Here is a 20,201-nt window from a genome sequence, read left to right on the forward strand (position 1 = left end):
TACCTCGTCGACGACTTCTTCAGCTTCGAACATCTCAGCGTCCGCGTCGTAGTTGTATTCGACCTCCAACGCAGGATTCAACAGGTTTTCACCGACTTCCCGGTCAGCTTCCTCCTCAACATCCCCGGCATCGAAAATGTCCACAGGCGCCGGTGCAGTGTGCTGGGCCTCCTGGCGCGCAGCGCGTCGATGCTTAAGGGTCTTCTTGGACCTGAAACGGGAACAAGCCATGCAACTGGCTTCATCATGGTCCGGCGACAGACACTTGTTGCACACCGGGTGGACGTCGATGTGGGGATACTTCGAGTTGCAGACGGGACATCTCTTGAATGGACTTCGGTCCATGATGAGTAGGCGATAGGGTCTGTGGCGTCGACTGGGCCCTCCGCGCCGAAAGCACGCGGGTGTGTGGAATCCGGCTCTGAACCGAGCTGGAAGAATTAGGCACCGAACGCAAGACTATACCGACGAAAAAAACTAAAGACCTTTTGGCCTTAAGAAAGTTTTTTATCGATTCCGACTAGAGGGAACCAATATACATCCGAACCAAATGGCGGAAAAAAAACAATCTGAGGATGGAGTCGATGCCCATGCGCACTGTAGTCCAGGGGAGGAGCCACCTAGCTCGTGATACTTCGAAGACTCTTTCAGGACAACAATGTGCGATCATCCGGACCCAAAACTAGGAGGCGATCTATGCACAGATATGAATTCAGCAGCCCGCATGCCTCGAACCAAAGCTATTCAATACAACATGGGGGGGAGGGGGAGATGGGGGGAAAAAAACAAGAAAAGGAAGAAGAAAAAGAAAAGAAGAGGGGGGGGGGGAGAGGAGGGAGGAGAAACAGTGACATTAAAAAAACACTGCATTGGAGTCTCAAAAATATAGACAGGTTAATGCAAGGGTACAAAACAGCTGCACATCACAAATCTTTGACATAGTGAGGGACAGTGTTCTGGGAGAAGAGCCATTAAACATATGAGATGGGGCAAGCGTTGTCGAACCAAGGGGTGAGAGAGACATTACAGAGAGTGGATGCGGGAAGGGTACAATGTTTCACAATAAGGAACAAAGCCCTTGCAGATTGAAGGACAAAGCAGGGAGAGGAACCTGAGGGAGTTCATAGTGACACAGGTGACCAATACCATGCAGAGGAGTGATTACGTAGTATCCCTGTTAGGGCCCCAAAGTCTATCCGCGTTAATCACTGGGGTGCCTGCCTCCAATGTCAGAAGCATATACACAAAGAAGTGTTCCAGGGTTCCTGCACGTAGGAGGAATATTTTACGTTCATGACTATCAATGAAAAACCTAATATGCAGAGGCAAAAATAACAACTGAAGACATTCAGAAAGCAGTTCCTTTCCACAGCTACACACATACACAACTCTCCACTTATTCAGGTTTCATAACAATAACAGTGATTCACCACTGTGCTTAAAACTAAATGCTCTCCACAAGAAAAAGTTGTCAAAAACCATTGCATTAAGTGCGCTAGGCTACAGTCACCAACCTTTTCAGAAGAGGATTCCTCTGATGCCTCTTCACCCTCACTGTCAAGATCAAAAGGCTTCCTATGCTTGGCCTTAGCCTGCATTCTCTCCAGCTCTCTGTGCGAAGGGGTGGATCCTTGTCTGTTGAGATCTTTCTCTCTCTCTGAAACAAGAAATTAGGAAATGAGCATGAGAGAAAGCTGAATAAAGGGAACATTAATTATCCTAGAAACTCCTGTGTATGTGGCCCCAATTTGTTGCTCACAAATGCGAATTTGGCATGAGCCTTTATCTTAGCAAATCAAAAAATTAAAGCTGCTGCTCCCAGATAAAAAAATATTCCTAGTAAGAGTGGCCTTCCAAACTGTTTTTTCCCTTTGGCGTAGAAAAAGTAAAATCTCTGTATAACTGTTACTTAACTACATCCAGGAAGAAAACAACTACTCACCTCGAACTACAGTTCTCTAGGGTAGGTTTGTTTCACGGTCCAAATGTTTGAATCATTCTTGTTGGGAGCACCATGGTACCATTTCAGTAGACGCTCCAAGGAAAGAGTAAACTAGAATGTATCAGCAATCCTGCTGAAAGGCTAATTGTACAAACTCCAGATGTTCAAGAGTCATGACCTATAATTCAAAGATGTGGATTAGTGATGCAGAATCTTGTTTTGCCTTCCGAAAGTACAATGTGTCGTATTTCCAGAGGAATGGATGGAACTTCTGAGAGTTGACGGAGGTCTATGTACCTATACAGATGAGCCAGACTGGTGCAGTCAGGTTCAGCCATCACAGCTCTCATGACGTTGTTGGGAAGAGGATGAAATGCATATGAAAATGTCTTCAACCATGAAATTTAAAATATCCCCCCTCGTTCCCGAATGCCACTGCCAGTTGTTTGATGGTGTCGCAAATATAACCAGGGCTTGGTGACCTTTTTTGGGAAATATCATGGCTAATCAGCCATAAACCAGTTTCCATACCCACACATAGGAGATGCTTTCAAGCCTGCTAATGGGTCAACTACTGAGTTAATGAGTACTTAAAGGTATTCTGCTTTTAGTATGATTCCTTAAACTGCTGTCCAGTCCTAAATGAGCTGCGATTCTCAAACAAGTGGGTGCGATCTTGGACCACCCTGCATGTTGCTATAGAACACTGCTGAAGTGTGGCCTGTGCTTACCAGGCTGACAAATTCCTCAACCTAAGACACAAGGATTGTAATCCCTTTAGAACTGCTGCTCTGACTTCCTGGACATTTATATGTTGGTTCTTCTTTTGGATCATGCAATGAGCACTTGCTTCTAGTTCCTCAAGGTGAGCAGTCCACTGTTCTGGATGCCTTAGATGTCATGACGAAGTGTGATATTTCTGACAGAAAGAGTAAACACTTGGTGAAAGTTGATCGCTCCAACCACCGAGTTTATGCAGATTTGATTTCGATTCCGTCTAAACACCTAATCCATTGGAGCAAATGGCATGCAAACAATGTTGCAGAAGTCACATCTGCAGCTGGCAGAAAATAAAGTACTAGTTAACAGCAAGGTGGCATTATTCCCAGCAACTACTTGAACAATCAGACAAATGTTTTCTACCACTGATCTGCTTTGCAAATGACTGAAGAGACAATTCTTTCCTCAAAGAGGAAGCAAAGGCTTTACCAACCCTGGTAGTAAGGAGAACACCTAGAAACTGGATTGAAAATGGTTGAGTGCCAGATTCAGACTGTCAAATATTTTCCCTTGATCAGCCAGTCATCCAAATACAGAAAGAAGTGTGAGAAACACTGGCATTGGTGAATATCCATTGTGTTGTTTTAAGAACTTTGAATTGATTATGTTACCTGTGAAAAGGTGTGTGCTCGCTGAGATGGGCGAGTTTGTTGGCAGCCTGGCTGTGGCGTTTGGCTCCAATAGCAGCTGACAAAAATGAACTGTATTTGTATTCACTGTGACTTTTTGAGCACTGTCAAGGTTTGGCTGCTTATTTATTAGCACCTCTTTGATATATACCATTCATTAGGCCACACACAGTGTGTAGATTTAAACTTTGGAAACCTGGTTCTCCATTATCTCCACAGTGTACTTTGAGTATGGATATACAGTCATCACATCAAGCTCTTCCTTTTAATGGAAACCACAGTAACCAAGCCCCTCTGCCTATGTAAAAGCATGTAAGAAAACAAAATCAAACCCAGTGAAAAATAAATCCTAGGATGTAAATGCTTTAAAGTGTTTTAGTGCACTTTCAAATGCATTTTTTAAACAAAATGCTGGAGACAAAGGAATGGTTTAATGGAGGCAACTTTTGATATAGCTCCAGAAATTATATCTAATCAAAGAGCTATTAAGCCACCGGTCTCTGATGGTAAGCGTGCGTGTTTGTTTTCAAAGTGTGGAAAAAGCGCCTTCATTTAAGACTTTACTCTCGCTCGGCAATAAATGAAAAAGTTACTTACTAATGTATAGCCTTATCTGATTGAGACCCCATCTAGCTGCATATTCCTTACCTTATAGTTATCGCGATGTGACCGGCTGCATCCGGCAACATTTTCGGGAGCAGTATCCCTGTGCATCTGAAGATGGCGTCATTCGGATCTGCATGGCATTGTCCATGCTGAAAATGACAAGCCTAGTGCTTACATAGGCGCCCCCACAGCGAGCGGAGCGCAAAGACAAAGAACACCGACCACTGGTGTAGAAAACTAGGGCCCTGAAAGGGGAACGGCCCTGTGCCTAGAAATCCATTTGCAGAGCCCGGAGGAGGGATGGGTCGGTATGAAATCTGCGGCTAGATAGAGATTCTACTGGAGAAGTCTTTAACAAAAGTAAGTAACTTGATTATCTGATGGAGACTTGTAGACGCAGAGTCCTTAACTTAGAATAGATTCTCAAGCAATAACTCCACGGTGGTGGGTCTGAGAAACCGTTTCACAACAAAAAGTCCTGCAGGACCGAAGAATGCCCATCCCAAAGGACCTGACCATCCAAAGCAATAGTGTTTGCGAATATATGTAGTGAGGTCCACATTGCTGCCTGGCATATGTTCAGGAATGAAACTCAGAGTGCTAATGCACTGGTCGCTGCCTTAGCTCTGGTGGAATGAGCATGCAAACCCTCAGGGGGTTGCTTCTTGGCCATTGAATAGCAGATTTTAATGCAGAGCATGATCCATCAGGACTGGGTTCTTTTCTGCACAGCATTAGCCTTCTTTGATCCAACATATATCTCGAAGGGTTGGTCGACCACCCGAAATTCTTTCATGCGGTCAACGAAGAATGAAAATGCTCTTTTTGCATCCAGTCAGTGAAGTCGCTCCTCTTTTTGAGAGGGATGTGGTGGAGGCAAAAAGGTATGCAGGGTGATTGATTGGCCTACATGAAAGGGAGAGGCCACCTTTGGAAGGAAGTAAACTCTGGCGTGAAGGACCAGCTTATCAGGTACGATGTTGAGGTAGGTAGGCTTAGATGGCAAAGCCTGGAGCTTACCGACCCTTCTTGGTGGTAAGTAGCCTGAGAGGACAGTTGTGCAGTGACTCAAAAGGAGCAAACATCAGAAAGGCGAGTACTAGAGTGAGGTCCCAATGAGGCGGGGTGAAGGTGGGAACATGTGTTGAAGACCTTTCAAAAATCTATTTATAACAGGGGATTTGAACAGGGATGGCTGATCTGGCAACTGTAGAAAGGCAAAGATGGCAGAAAGATAGTCCTTTAACCCCTTCCACGTGGGTCTAATTCCCCTGCGGTGCGGGGGGGGGTCACGCACGGCGCACTTGTTGAGCTCAGCTCGTCATGCTGCACAGTGGAGCTGTGCTCATAACGAGCTGAGCTTGTCACGACTCCGCCCACTCCTGTAGAACGCCCGCACAGGAGGGGAATTAGCCTCGCGTGGGCGTTCCGCGGCAGTTAAGAGAGCTCAGCTCTTCATGAGCACAGCTCCACTGGGCCTCATAACGAGCTGAGCTCGTCATGAGTGTCGAAGGGGTTAAGGTGCCCAAATCAGAGACCTGCTGGGCAAAAGAAATAATAAATAAAAGGACTAGAAAAAGGGGAGCAGAAAGGTGATCAACCTGTTTTTTTCTGCACACTTATGTCTCAAACCTGCCCAACGGCAGGTGTATACTGTTTTGGTGGAGTGATGTATGGCTGCCAAGATAACATTGCAGCCTTCGGGCAGAAGGTCGAAAGTTATCAGCTGTTGCCAATGAATTTCCACACATGAAGGAGAACCCTCCCCTGCTGCTGCAACAGAAGCTCTTACTGAAAGGGCAGTTGTTCAGAGGACCAATGGGCAAGCTAAACATCTCAGGATACCAACCTTTCTGAGCCCAGTCCGGAGCCACGAGGATGACTTGGGCGCAGTTGTTCCTGATCTTCTTGAGAACTCTGGGCAGTAGTGGTATGGGCGGAAAGGCATACACAGAGGCCTGAGCTCCACTTGGGACACATTAGCTTTCTAAGCGAGAGGTGCCTTGGAACCTTAAGCAAGCAAAACTGTTGACATTGCACTTTCTCGGCTAAGGCAAACAGATCTAACCGAGGCTCTCCCCACTCCTTAAATAGACTTTGCAACACCTCCGATAGGAGAAGTCATTCAAAAACTGCTAGGCATCTTCAGTTGAGTTTGTTTGCACTGGTGTTCAGATAGCCCGCCAGGTGGTGATCCAACAGGGATATGCCAGAATCTTCCAACCATGTCCAGGAGTGCAGGGCCTCTTGACAAAGGGTTTACAAACCCAGCCTGTGCTGTTTATTGCAGTACCACATAGCGTTGGTGTGATCTGTGAACACTTATACTACCCTTCACTTGATGGAATGTAGAAAGGCTTTCAATGCCAGCTGATCACTCAGAGCGCCAGCTCTCCCAGATGGCTGCCCCATCTCAAGAGTGATGCATCTGTCAGTACTGTCAGATCCGGCTGGGGAAGGGAGAGGGGTCTGCGGCTGACCCAATCGTGGTTCATTACCCACCACTACAGATCTTATGCAGTTCCCTCAGAAATCTTGACCATGTCGGAGAGATCAACCTGATACTGCGCTCAATGGAACTTCAGGTCCCACCGCAGAGCACGCATATGCCAATGGGCATGTGTCACAATGAGGATGCAGGAGGCCATAAAGCCATGAGGTCCAGCAGCCTCAGAGTCAGTCTCCCTCAAACCCCAGATAGAGGCTGAAACATCAATTTCACAGCCTCAATATCCAGGACTCGCCATTTGGGAGGATTAGCCCGAAACTGCACCATGTCCAGAACAGCTCTGATGAAAGGTAGCATCTGAGAGAGATTCAGGTGTGACTTCGGCACGTAGATAATGAACCCCAGTGAGTGCAGGAGCTACGCTAGATGACTGCCTAGGGTGAGCCCTCCTTTAACAGCCAGTCGGTGAGATAGGGGAAAACTGGTACCCCTGATCTCAGCAGATGAGTTGCAACCACAGCCATTACCCTGAAAAAGACCTGAGGGGAGCTGGTAAGGCCAAAAGGGAGTACAGATAATTGAAAAAACTTGTGGTCCACCATGAACCGCAGGCATTGCTTGTAGGCAGGCCACACCGGGATGTGGTAGTATGCGTCCTGCAAGTCCATTGCTACCAACCAATCTCCTGGGACAAGGGCAGACAGAACTCGAGCAAGCATGAGCATTTCAAATTGCTCTTTTTCAGGGAGAAATTCCTCCGTGCTTCCTGGGCACCAGAAAGAAGCGGGAATAAAAACTATGACCTACTTCTGGCGTCCGCATCCTCTCGTTGGCTCCCTTGGCCAAGAGAGCTACCACTTCCAGGTGACGTAAGGAGAGATGGTCCTGCATCAGCCTGTCGCAAGTGGGTGTTATGAGCGGAGAGGTAGTCACGGTGTATCCCCTTCCAGTGGAAAAACAACAATTGATGGACAGAATGCAGAACAATGTCGTACATTCACCCTAGTGAAGAGATCTGGGCCTAAATTGTGAGAAAATGCCCTCTCTCTGCACAGCGTGCCCCCACTTTTGGATGAATTGCTCATGTTCATTGACGCAGTGTGCCATGGGCTCCTGCTAATCAGGTACCCAGGACCTATGCTCCTTCCCTAAAACTGCATTGAAGCATAAACCCAATTGGCATTGGGTTTAGGTGGGCCCCTGGTAAATGGAACTAAAGGTACCAAGGGCACTGTGACCAGGGAAGGCTCCTAAGGGCTGCAGCACTTATTGTGCCACCCTTAGAGGCCCTGCACCTTTTCACACACACACTGCCTTTGCAGGCTGCGCGTCTTGGTGCAGAACAAAGTGACGAGTAGACATGACCGCGCGGTTTTCTTTACCTGACCTAGCCTCACGAAGGCTCTCAACCGGGTGTCGGATGGCTGTCTCGCGCCTTGCGACTTAACTCATTTTATCCAGTGACACCTATTATAGTGTCCACCCGGAAATCCATGTACTACCTGTTCAGACTTGACTACTATATGAATTGGAGAAAAATCGATTTGTAAAGAAAAAGTCTTTCCTGCATCAGTGCCGTGTTCATGTATGATGCTTACTGGCATCCATCACTGAATAGAAAACGCGTGGATCTTTTTACTCATAGACAGCTGCTAATTCAATACCGAAGAATTAGGTTTGTCCTCATGGTGACATCATACTGAAGTTCCTTTGATACTCATCAAATCATTTTGCCCTGAGGAAGCCCGATCTGGGCGAAACGCGTTGGCTGTCATCTTTGTCAAGATTATGTTTGAAGATTGAAATAAAAATTGAAGAATCACTTGAAGGATCATTACTCTCTCTTTTGTGTGAACATAGATGAATATTCTCCTGAAAATTACTTAATATATGTACTGCACTATATATTGTTGCCTCTCTGTTCTTCGTTTGTATATGTCGCCTTTGTGAGCCTCCCCAGACCATTTGCTGCTTCTAGCAACTGGTCCCCACTGGTTCTACCCTCCACTTTGGGCGATAGAACCAGCAGGAAAAACAAGTGAGGGAAAGAGGTGTGCCCACCTCTGCCAACTCCACCCCTCAGGTGGGGGAGGAGAGGTGAAGCCCAACTCAAAGTCCCCGCCATCTTGAGAACAGGGAGACCCAACCAATCAGGGACAGGCTCCTGCCCCCCTCCCACTGGAGGGTGGCACAATAGGGGGGTGTACCCACCCCAGGGAAGGGACCCATTGGTCCCTGCCCTTTACTTACCTGTAACGCCCCTAAATCTAGTATTTAGGGGGCACCCTGAACTTTGTTTTTCAGATCCAGAAACAACAAGAAAGAAGATAAGAAGAAGGACCGAAGAGCAGTGCAGAGCTAACAAGAGGACGATGCCCACTGACTTGGCCCAGCCCTAGAGGCCTGTCTCCCTCGAACCTGCTCCTGTGAAACCCGGTGTGTCCTGCAGCCAGTAACCTCAAAAACACTGGAGTACCTGTCTGCCTTCACTTCACAAGACTGTGTCTCCCGAGAATAGCGGATCTGTTCAACTTGCAACTTCTGGCAAAAGCCGGAGACCGCGAATCCAGCCCCCTCTGCACCCGCCGAACCCGGCCAAAACTTGAGTGGATAAACACCACGAGGAGTTCTCCCCGGCAATTATGCCCCAAGATTCGGAGATCCCAGACCAGCCTCAAGACCCCAGCCGACGCCTTGAACCGATAACCTATTTTTCCTCCATATATTAACATTGACAATTTTCTTTCAAAAAGTTTCCAAGTGTGGAGTTTTAAAATCTAAAAATATTCTTTAAAAATCGCAATCTAAAAATATTCTTTAAAAATCGCACGTATAACCAAAATGTATTTACTTACAGCACTGAGTTAGAATATTAACATAAAAAGTAACTTACCTGTAATTTACTGAAAAAGCCTAATCATTTCAATTTTACTGTATTTGCTAAGTATTGCAACCTACTGCATCCCCTGTAAATCGAACATAGTACAATTCCTATTGCATTTTCAAACTGTTCTACAATCAGCAACGTATTACAGTTAAGTATTTAATGCTTACCTGTGTCAGGCTTGCTTGCTTCTAAAAATAAAACAGTACATTTTTTATACAAAAACAATTGGTCTAGAGTTCAGTCCTTGAGTGTGTGAATTCATTTGCGGACTTAGTGTGTACAACAAATGCTTTACACTGTACTCTGATACTGCCTTACTGCTCGAACACTTTACCACAAATAGAGAGTAAGGTTGTAGGAAGGTGGATACCTGACTATGGTTGCCCCCAACTTTTTTGCCTGGTGTTTTGCTGGTTTTCCGACTTAGTTGGCCTGGGACCCTGCCAATCAGGACCCCAGGCCTACTGCTCTCTCTCTAAAATGGATTCCATGTACCTTAGGTACATTTCCAATTGATACTGGGCCACCTTATCAGACCCTGTAACTCAGGGCATAGGTGTACCCAGGGCCTACCAGGGGCTGAAGCATGTATTATGCCACCCCTGGATGGCCATCTAAATCTGACACAACTGGCTGCACGACAGCTGGGGCAAGGTGGTGTAGTCACCCTTTGCTTTAGATATAGTATACCTATATCTAACCCTAAAAATGGACACACAGATTCCTATCAGTCACTCCTATGGCAGGCCTTGACAATCCTGAAGGCAGAGTGCTTGGAATCGTGTGAGATGGTGCTCTGGCATGAGCTGAGCCCGTTTGCAGCTTGCGGAACCAAGTCCTAATAGCTGTTCCATGATAACGCATACCATATACTCTTAAGTGCATTATAATCCTCGCGGTTAAATGCTATCTCTGGTATCGCTTTATCAAAACATGTCGAGTAAGGTGTCATACGAATTGGAATACTAACCCCTCGCCAATTCTGGCGACGGGGTTAGCATTCCACCCTTCTAGAGGGACACGACATGTATGTAACTGTGAACCCCGGTTAAAGTTAACTCAAGCCTCAGCTCCACAAAATGGATGCTGCCACCACAGACACGAGTCTGACCTCCTGCTGCTGGGAGTCCTTCCAGCAAGGAGAGCTTGGACAAAGGGTTTCCTGTCAGGGGCGGTGCTAGCACCATCCCAGACAGGGTTTTGTGTATCCTGGGTAGGCAGGGCTTTACAGGAAGGTGACTGCAGAGTGGCACCCCGGTGCTCACTACGCATCTGCCGGCTAGAACCAGTTCCAGGGGCACACCAGCCCCTGGCCTGGGGAAAGTCCGGCATGGGAGAGGGGTGTAACCACCCCCCTTCCTGGTCCCACCCCTAGGGCAGGACCTAGTCGCGTACCCACCCCTTTCTTTAGGATAAAGGCAGGAGCGGGGACCCTTCCAAATTAGATCATCTTTGAATCCTGAAACTACTTTCCACGAAAGGAACTCAAGACTCTTCTCAAGATTTCTCCCTTGTGACTAAGGAGTAGTCACCCTGCATCCGCAGGCACCATCTAAGAACTCTGCGTTTTGCTGCACGTCCTTCCTCAGGAATCCGACCGACCAGCACGACGAGACCCGGCTTCCCTGGCACCTCTGACCTCTACCTACCTCTACAGCTAAGCTGAGAACCGTAGGTGCGACGAGACCTCGAGGGACCGGCCATCATCAGAACTGCACGACTTCTATCCAGCACGACCGCCGAGGGACCCTCTGGTGAGTGCTTTGGGGTCCGAGAAGCCCCGAACCTGAGCAGCTCCAGCACCGAAGTCCAGCCTCCCAGCATCTCCACGATCTGCGTAGGGCCCTTCTGCTTTTTGCTGCTCACCGCGTTGTTTGGCTACTAGCCCGCTGGCTTGTGGCCTTCCTAACGACGCCCGACGACATCACTGCTGCTGGTCTGGTTGCTCCAGACTGGCCCTTGCTCCCTTCCAAAAGAGGAGCACCCCGGACCCTCCTGGTCCACTCCAGACGCCATTTTGAGTCCACAGCGTGGGCTTGAATTTGCCAAGACTTGTTGCCCCAATCCTGGGTCCAGCGACGTCGACAGCTTCATCCATCGTGGGACAGCTCGCACCTCCATCCTGGTCGCCGACAACGCCTCCTGGTCCGTGAGATCTGCAGAGCACAGCGTCGCCCACTCACCTAGTCGAGGTGACTACCATCCGGTGCCCTCCTGGTGCCACCTGACTACTGGCTAGTAGTCACGAACTTGGTCCCCTCTGCTTTCAGGTGTCATCCATCTTCGATCCAGGCTTGGATCACTCGAACTATCTTCACTGGTCGCCTGCCAGCAACTTCTTTCTTCAGGCTCCTGGTTCGTCTACGAGGATTCCCGACGTCTTTTGAGACATATGCAGCTGCAGCCCCTGGGCTAGGTAAACTCGGCATTTCGGTGCCCCAGCATAGCCTCACTATCCAAGGGTCAGGATCCACTGTCGTTTTCGATCTACCTTATCGGGTTCGCCCGAGAACACTAACTTTGTCTTTACTAGCTCCCATAGACTTTGTCCCGCATCCCGCGTGAGAGTGCACACTCTGCACCCGAGTCCCCTAGGCCTCCTACTAGTAATCTGAAGGTTCAGTAACGTAGTCCTAGCGATTCCAAAGCCTAATAGTACAGTACTTACCTGCTAGTAATTTCGCATTCCACTTTTAGAGTATATGGTTTTTTTTGTGCCCCTCGGGCATTTGTGTAAATTGTGCAACTTGAAGTATTTTCATAAGAGTACAGGGCTGTTGTGATTCAAATAAATACACTGTTTATTTTCATAACACTTGTGTGGTGTCCTTGCACTTGGTGTTCAAGGGGTATATGTGATGGTATAACAGCTGGCTTAACACGCCCTCTAGAGTTTAGCCCGAAGACTGCTTGTATCCACGCTACTAGGATAGCTGGTCTATAAGGTTGACTTACAACCAATCACCATAAGGGTTGTTTGGACTAATACAAAGTGCTCACTAGAATAGTGAACATTATATATCAGGCCAACTTCTCACATTGGTGAGCAGCGGTTGGGATTTGAGCTTGCTGTTGTTTTACCACACGTATCCTAAGAATATCTTGTGAAAGATCACATAAGTACTCCAGGTACATATAACTTAGCTTAGAATACTCTGAGTTCTACTGAACCAGCTGTTGTAGCTCCTCAAGGCTTAGCACACCTTGGCTACAACTCTTAACAAGGGATCAGTAGGCAAACAAATAGTGTAGGTAGGTGCATCACTTACACCACACTAGAATCAGCATGTCAGACAAAGGAGGAAACTCTGAGTCTCCCCTTGTGCCAGTGGACCCTCCACAGGTCACTTCCAGATATGCTGCTCTTAGCTTCCAGGAGATGAGACAAGTGTGTACCTCCAGGAAGCTAAAACAGGGGTCTAACCCCACAATTCCTTTTCTGATTGGTCTCTTAGAGACTTATGATGCCAGGAGGTCTGCCAACACAGATTCTTCTCATCCAGATGGGAATATGCCCACCTTACAGGGTCCCTTTGATAACCATGACCATCCCCTCCAGGAGGCAGATGATGCTGAGGATGAGGATGAGGATGAGTTGTCAGGGGAGGAGGCAGACAAGGGACAGGTAGAAGTCAGGAGACTCACCAGGTCCAACTTAAGTAGGCATGAGAATGGGTTTGGGGGACCCCCAGGGCCACTCTCAGGCAGACTTAACATTGGGAGTGGACGAGTTAGGTCTCTGTCCAGAGGCTCTAACAGATCCATTCAAACCAATGGCTCTCAGGCCTCTTCTCACAGAGGGATGACATCCCCTCAGAGGAGAGTGTATGAAGCCAAAGTGAGGGAAGTCAGTCTGAGGATTGAAAGGGAAGAACGTGCCCTGGCCAAAGAGAGACTTGCCTTTGCTAGAGAGCAAGAATTGAGTGGACTAGATTCCACTGGTGGCAGCATTCCCCCAAGGGAAAACAGGAGTTTAGATACTAGACACCTGAGTAAGATAGTGCCCCCCTTTACACAAGGGGATGACATCCACAAATGGATGACTGCTTTGGAGAGGGCTTGCACTGTACAGTGTGTCCCCCAGAGTCAGTGGGCAGCTATCTTGTGGCTCTCCTTTGAAGATAAGCTCCTCACTACTAGAGCTGAGGATGCTAACAATTACCAAGTCCTGAAGAATACACTGATTGATGGGTTTGGTTTAACCACTGAACAGTACAGGTTGATGTTCAGAGATACCCAGAAAACTCAGTCTCAGGATTGGACTGACTTTGTTGATTGTGCCACTAAGGCTTTTGAAGGCTGGCTACTGGGAAGTAAGGTTACTGATTTTAAAGGATTGTACAATCTAATTATGAGAGAGCAAATCTTAAGTAATTGTCAGAACCAGTTATTACACCAACACCTGGTAGACTCTGATCTGACCTCTCCACAAGAATTGGGTAAGAGGGCAGACAAATGGGTCAGAACCAGGGTCAGGCCTAAGAACCAGGGTGGTGACCAAAAGAAGGAATCAACCAAGCCTCAAGAGAAGGGTGGGAATAAATCTTCTGATCAAACCACAGGGCCCCAAAATTCCTCTGAAAAGGGTGGGTCCCAAACTTCTCCCAAACCCAAAAGAAACCTTATTGTCATACCTGCAAACAGGTAGGCCATTACAAAACTGACAGCAGTTGTCCCAAGGCCAACAGCAATAAGGAGAACATACCCCCAAATAAAGCTTCCCAGCCTCCTGTTACTACTAGTAGTAATCCCCCAGGTGGTGGGAGTGTCCCCAAGAATCTGGGTGCATTTTCTTGGGAAGTACCTGGGGACTCTGGCCTAACTAGGTCCCCTGACTTAGATACTCTTGTCTGTGAGACTGGCATGGGGTTTGCCAACTTCACAGCCTGTCCCAACACTTTGGGCAGGTACAGACAGGAGCCCCTCATCAATGGTTCAAAAGTTGAGGCCTACAGAGACACAGGGGCTAGCATCACCATGGTGGCTGAGAGCCTAGTCCCCTCAAGGCAACTTATGCCTGGTGCCACATACCAGGTAGTGAACATTGATGGAGTGCAGAGAGATCATCCCATAGCAGTGGTAAATCTCAGCAGGGGAGGTGTCACTGGTCACAAGAGAGTGGCAGTGTCACCAAACTTGCCTGTGGATTGCCTACTGGGGAATGATTTAGAGACCTCAGCCTGGGCTGAGGTAGAGCAAGAAACCCATTTTAAAATGGTAAACCTCCATGGTAAGGTTAGTGGGGCAGTGATGGCCACAGCCCCAGTCCCAGATGCCCTCCCTGAACAGGTCAGGAGGGCTGTGCCAGTCACAGCCCTATCCCAGAAAGATGCCTCTCCTGAACAGGTTGGCAAGGCTGTGATGGTCACAGCCCATACCCAAACTGAGTCCCTCCCTGAAAAGGTTGGTGGAGTTGTGATGGCCACAGCTCAAACTCAGACAGACAATAGTGTTGTGAAGCCCGAAACAATGGATCACTCCACTCAGACAGAGAGCATTAAGGAGGAAGAAAAGTCTTCCCCCTCCCAGACACTAGGTGAGAGCCAGCCTCCTCAGGGAACTGACTATTCCCCTGGTGAAGGAACTGCCCCAGAGGTAGTCAGGCCTAGCCTGGCAGAGCCCCTGATGACAGTGGAACCTTCCCAGGTGGGACCCAGTCTGGAGCAGGTAACCTGCCCCTCTCTACCCTGCCTCAGTCAGCCCAGGTCTGTAGAGGTCAGGGAGGCCAGTGGTGGACCCCAAAAGGCCCCCTGTCCAAAAGAACTTCCCAATCAGCAGATTAGGATCACTGAAGCTAGTAGTCCTAGCCAAGTGAAAATAAAACACACTCCTGAGGGATCCCCCTTAAACTTAGTTAGGGAACTCCCACAGCTGGACACTGCTGGGCACAGCCAAACCTGGGGCCTAAAAACCCCAAACCTGACCTGTCCCTCCAGTAAGCCAAACAGAGGGACTCAGCCTCCAGCTTTAGGTAGCCAGAGGTTGACCCTGAGAGCTCATAGAAACTCAGTACTGGAAAGAAAGGCACATATGGTGGATAGTGATTGGAGGAAGTTGAGCCCAACAGTAGTGGAGTCTCACTTCAGTACTCCATTCCCACACCAGCCTTTTACTTTGCCAAAGCACACCACAGGTAGTGATTCCCTATGGTGGAGACCCTCAGATACCCTTAGGGTGAGGGGTTGCTTAGTGGACCATGATACAGGGGGTAACCATGCCAGTGCATGTACCACCTCATATGGCCACTCAGGCAATATAGGCTTACCTGGTCAAGGATAGCCTTATCTCCTTTCGTTTGGGGGGGGGGGGGGGGGGGGGGGGGGGGGTTGTGTAGGAAGGTGGATACCGGACTATGGTTGCCCCCAACTTTTTTGCCTGGTGTTTTGCTGGTTTTCCGACTTAGTTGGCCTGGGACCCTGCCAATCAGGACCCCAGGCCTACTGCTCTCTCTCTAAAATGGATTCCATGTACCTTAGGTACATTTCCAATTGGTACTGGGCCACCTTATCAGACCCTGTAACTCAGGGCATAGGTGTACCCAGGGCCTACCAGGGGCTGAAGCATGTATTATGCCACCCCTGGATGGCCATCTAAATCTGACACAACTGGCTGCACGACAGCTGGGGCAAGGTGGTGTAGTCACCCTTTGCTTTAGATAGAGTATACCTATATCTAACCCTAAAGATGGACACACAGATTCCTATCAGTCACTCCTATGGCAGGCCTTGACAATCCTGAAGGCAGAGTGCTTGGAATTGTGTGAGATGGTGCTCTGGCATGAGCTGAGCCCGTTTGCAGCTTGCGGAACCAAGTCCTAATAGCTGTTCCATGATAACGCATACCATATACTCTTAAGTGCATTATAATCCTCGCGGTTAAATGCTATCTCTGGTATCGCTTTATCAAAACATGTCGAGTAAGGTGTCATACGAATTGGAATACTAACCCCTCGCCAATTCTGGCGACGGGGTTAGCATTCCACCCTTCTAGAGGGACACAACATGTATGTAACTGTGAACCCCGGTTAAAGTTAACTCAAGCCTCAGCTCCACAAAATGGATGCTGCCACCACAGACACGAGTCTGACCTCCTGCTGCTGGGAGTCCTTCCAGCAAGGAGAGCTTGGACAAAGGGTTTCCTGTCAGGGGCGGTGCTAGCACCATCCCAGACAGGGTTTTGTGTATCCTGGGTAGGCAGGGCTTTACAGGAAGGTGACTGCAGAGTGGCACCCCGGTGCTCACTACGCATCTGCCAGCTAGAACCAGTTCCAGGGGCACACCAGCCCCTGGCCTGGGGAAAGTCCGGCATGGGAGAGGGGTGTAACCACCCCCCTTCCTGGTCCCACCCCTAGGGCAGGACCTAGTCGCGTACCCACCCCTTTCTTTAGGATAAAGGCAGGAGCGGGGACCCTTCCAAATTAGATCATCTTTGAATCCTGAAACTACTTTCCACGAAAGGAACTCAAGACTCTTCTCAAGATTTCTCCCTTGTGACTAAGGAGTAGTCACCCTGCATCCGCAGGCACCATCTAAGAACTCTGCGGTTTGCTGCACGTCCTTCCTCAGGAATCCGACCGACCAGCACGACGAGACCCGGCTTCCCTGGCACCTCTGACCTCAACCTACCTCTACAGCTAAGCTGAGAACCGTAGGTGCGACGAGACCTCGAGGGACCGGCCATCATCAGAACTGCACGACTTCTATCCAGCACGACCGCCGAGGGACCCTCTGGTGAGTGCTTTGGGGTCCGAGAAGCCCCGACCCTGAGCAGCTCCAGCACCGAAGTCCAGCCTCCCAGCATCTCCACGATCTGCGTGGGGCCCTTCTGCTTTTTGCTGCTCACCGCGTTGTTTGGCTACTAGCCCGCTGGCTTGTGGCCTTCCTAACGACGCCCGACGACATCACTGCTGCTGGTCTGGTTGCTCCAGACTGGCCCTTGCTCCCTTCCAAAAGAGGAGCACCCCGGACCCTCCTGGTCCACTTCAGACGCCATTTTGAGTCCACCGCTTGGGCTTGAATTTGCCAAGACTTGTTGCCCCAATCCTGGGTCCAGCGACGTCGATCGCTTCATCCATCGTGGGACAGCTCGCACCTCCATCCTGGTCGCCGACAACGCCTCCTGGTCCGTGAGATCTGCAGAGCACAGCGTCGCCCACTCACCTAGTCGAGGTGACTACCATCCGGTGCCCTCCTGGTGCCACCTGACTACTGGCTAGTAGTCACGAACTTGGTCCCCTCTGCTTTCAGGTGTCATCCATCTTCGATCCAGGCTTGGATCACTCGAAATATCTTCACTGGTCGCCTGCCAGCAACTTCTTTCTTCAGGCTCCTGGTTCGTCTACGAGGATTCCCGACGTCTTTTGAGACATATGCAGCTGCAGCCCCTGGGCTAGGTAAACTCGGCATTTCGGTGCCCCAGCATAGCCTCACTATCCAAGGGTCAGGATCCACTGTCGTTTTCGATCTACCTTATCGGGTTCGCCCGAGAACACTAACTTTGTCTTTACTAGCTCCCATAGACTTTGTCCCGCATCCCGCGTGAGAGTGCACACTCTGCACCCGAGTCCCCTAGGCCTCCTACTAGTAATCTGAAGGTTCAGTAACGTAGTCCTAGCGATTCCAAAGCCTAATAGTACAGTACTTACCTGCTAGTAATTTCGCATTCCACTTTTAGAGTATATGGTTTTTTTTGTGCCCCTCGGGCATTTGTGTAAATTGTGCAACTTGAAGTATTTTCATAAGAGTTTTGTTGTGTGCTTAGTACCCTGTCCTCATAAAGAGTACAGGGCTGTTGTGATTCAAATAAATACACTGTTTATTTTCATAACACTTGTGTGGTGTCCTTTCACTTGGTGGTCAAGGGGTATATGTGATGGTATAACAGCTGGCTTAACACGCCCTCTAGAGTTTAGCCCGAAGACTGCTCGTATCCACGCTACTAGGATAGCTGGTCTATAAGGTTGACTTACAACCAATCACCATAAGGGTTGTTTGGACTGATGCAAAGTGCTCACTAGAATAGTGAACATTATATATCAGGCCAACTTCTCACAAAGGTTCTATCTAACTTTAAACTCTGCCTACCTCTGGGGTCACCTGGACTCTATACCTCATTTTGTTGTAGTATATATAGAGCCAGTTTCTTACATAAATCCATCGTTTTTTGCTCACCATGCCATTCCAGTTTGGACCCAGTCATACGAAAATCAGTCTTGACCCTGCACCCAATGGGAACAGTCCAGCCCGAACTGCCAGACCAGGTGCTCCATGGACTGGAAGAACAATAGTTACTTACCTGTAATCTGTGGTTCTCTAGTATTGGTGTCTTTCATTGATTCACATGTTCCAAATATATATAAATACATATATCATTTTTCTCACACCAATGCAGCTCCAAAACCAAGGCTAGACAATGTAAACACTTGTATATGTACAGCAATTAGAAAGGAAAACAAAAACACATTAGGTCCAATAGTTCTTGAACTTTGCGTTTTAATGAGTAAAAACACTCATAAATTCTGCAAATTGCTCATAAAAGACATTGTCAGCCATAAGCTACATTGAAAAGTGAATAACACAGAAAACTGAAAGCCTTTTCAGTTAAAACTGGCACCGTGCCTTTAAGGCAGCCATGACCCCAGGCTTCCCCTCATGCCTCAGGGGTGACAGTTAGGTCAGTTGTTCTTTGCATAACCCTGAAGTCAGGGCTAAACTACAAGTCAGAAATGTGCATCTCTCAATTACCTGGGGAGGCGGGCGGGTGTGCCCATGACTTTGATGAGGATACCCCTGGAAGAGAACTAGGATTACAGGTAAGTAACTTATCCTTCTCTTCCAGGGGATCCTAATCAATAGTCATAAGCACTGAATAGAATAGCAAGACCATCAACCACCTGCAGGTAAATGAGAAGTACATGACCCAACTTAAAAAGACCAATCACAACAGCCCGAATCAGCTGTTAAACATATTCCTCAAGGGGGCCTGGCCTACCTGGGTATCTGCTCTCGTGTCAGAATCAAGACAGTAATGTCTGGTAAATGTATGGACGGACCTCCAGGTCGCCGCCTTACAAATCTCAGACATAGGCACATTAGTGAGGAAAGCCGCAGTCGCAGCTTTCCCTCTGGTGGAATGCGCTCTGGGAGAAACCCCCAAGGGCTTCTGCGACAGCTGGTAAGCAAGTTTAATACATGAAAGGATCCATCTTGAGATATAACGCTTCGAGGCAGCATGACCTGTCCTGATCGATCCATAGTTAACAAAGATGATCAGAGTGACGAATAACCTTAGACCTATCTAGATAGAACTTTAAAACTCTTTTCAGGTCTAAAGAAAGCAGAGCCCTCTCAGCTGGTGTAGAGGGATTGTGAAAGAAAGTGGGCAGAGAAATTATCTGATTTACATGAAAATCTGACACCACAAGAAAGATGGATGCGTCCGTAGCACCACTCTATTCAAATGGAACACCGTATAGGGTTCAGAGGAACAGAGAGCTTGAATCTCGCTCACTCTGCGAGCCGACGTGATTGCTACCAAAAAAGCTGCTTTCCACGAAAGATGTTGTAAAGTAGCTTTATGAATGGGTTCAAAAGGTGGACCCATTAGCTTCGATAGCACCAGGTTCAACTCCCAGGGAGGAGAAGGAGGATGTACTGGAGGGTATACTTTCTTTAACCCTTGCAGGAAGTCTTTTACAGATGGTAACTGGAAAAAAGAGGTTTGAGAAGGTGACTGCCTATAAGCGGTTATAGCAGCTAAGTGCACCTTGATGGTATTAAACTTTAAACCTGCTTTAGCCAGATATAACAGATAAGGAAGCACTGCTTCTTCCGGACATTGCACAGCATTATGACCATTCTGTATACACCACATATAAAATCGCTTCCACTTGCATGCATAAGAATGTCT

General features: G+C 48.2%; 1 protein-coding gene across 1 annotated transcript in view; it reads right to left on the bottom strand.

The window, feature by feature from the left end:
- The window catches only part of SETD1A (SET domain containing 1A, histone lysine methyltransferase), a 960,878-nt gene that overhangs the window by 464,973 nt on the left and 475,704 nt on the right, over positions 1-20,201 (bottom strand). Inside the window, exon 12 of the mRNA XM_086932054.1 lies at positions 1,515-1,657. Coding sequence (XP_086788180.1) covers positions 1,515-1,657 — 143 coding nt within the window. The remainder of the gene's footprint in view (positions 1-1,514; positions 1,658-20,201) is intronic.

The sequence above is a fragment of the Lissotriton vulgaris genome, chromosome 7 (assembly GCF_964263255.1).
Source record: "Lissotriton vulgaris chromosome 7, aLisVul1.2, whole genome shotgun sequence".
Classification (NCBI taxonomy): domain Eukaryota; kingdom Metazoa; phylum Chordata; class Amphibia; order Caudata; family Salamandridae; genus Lissotriton; species Lissotriton vulgaris.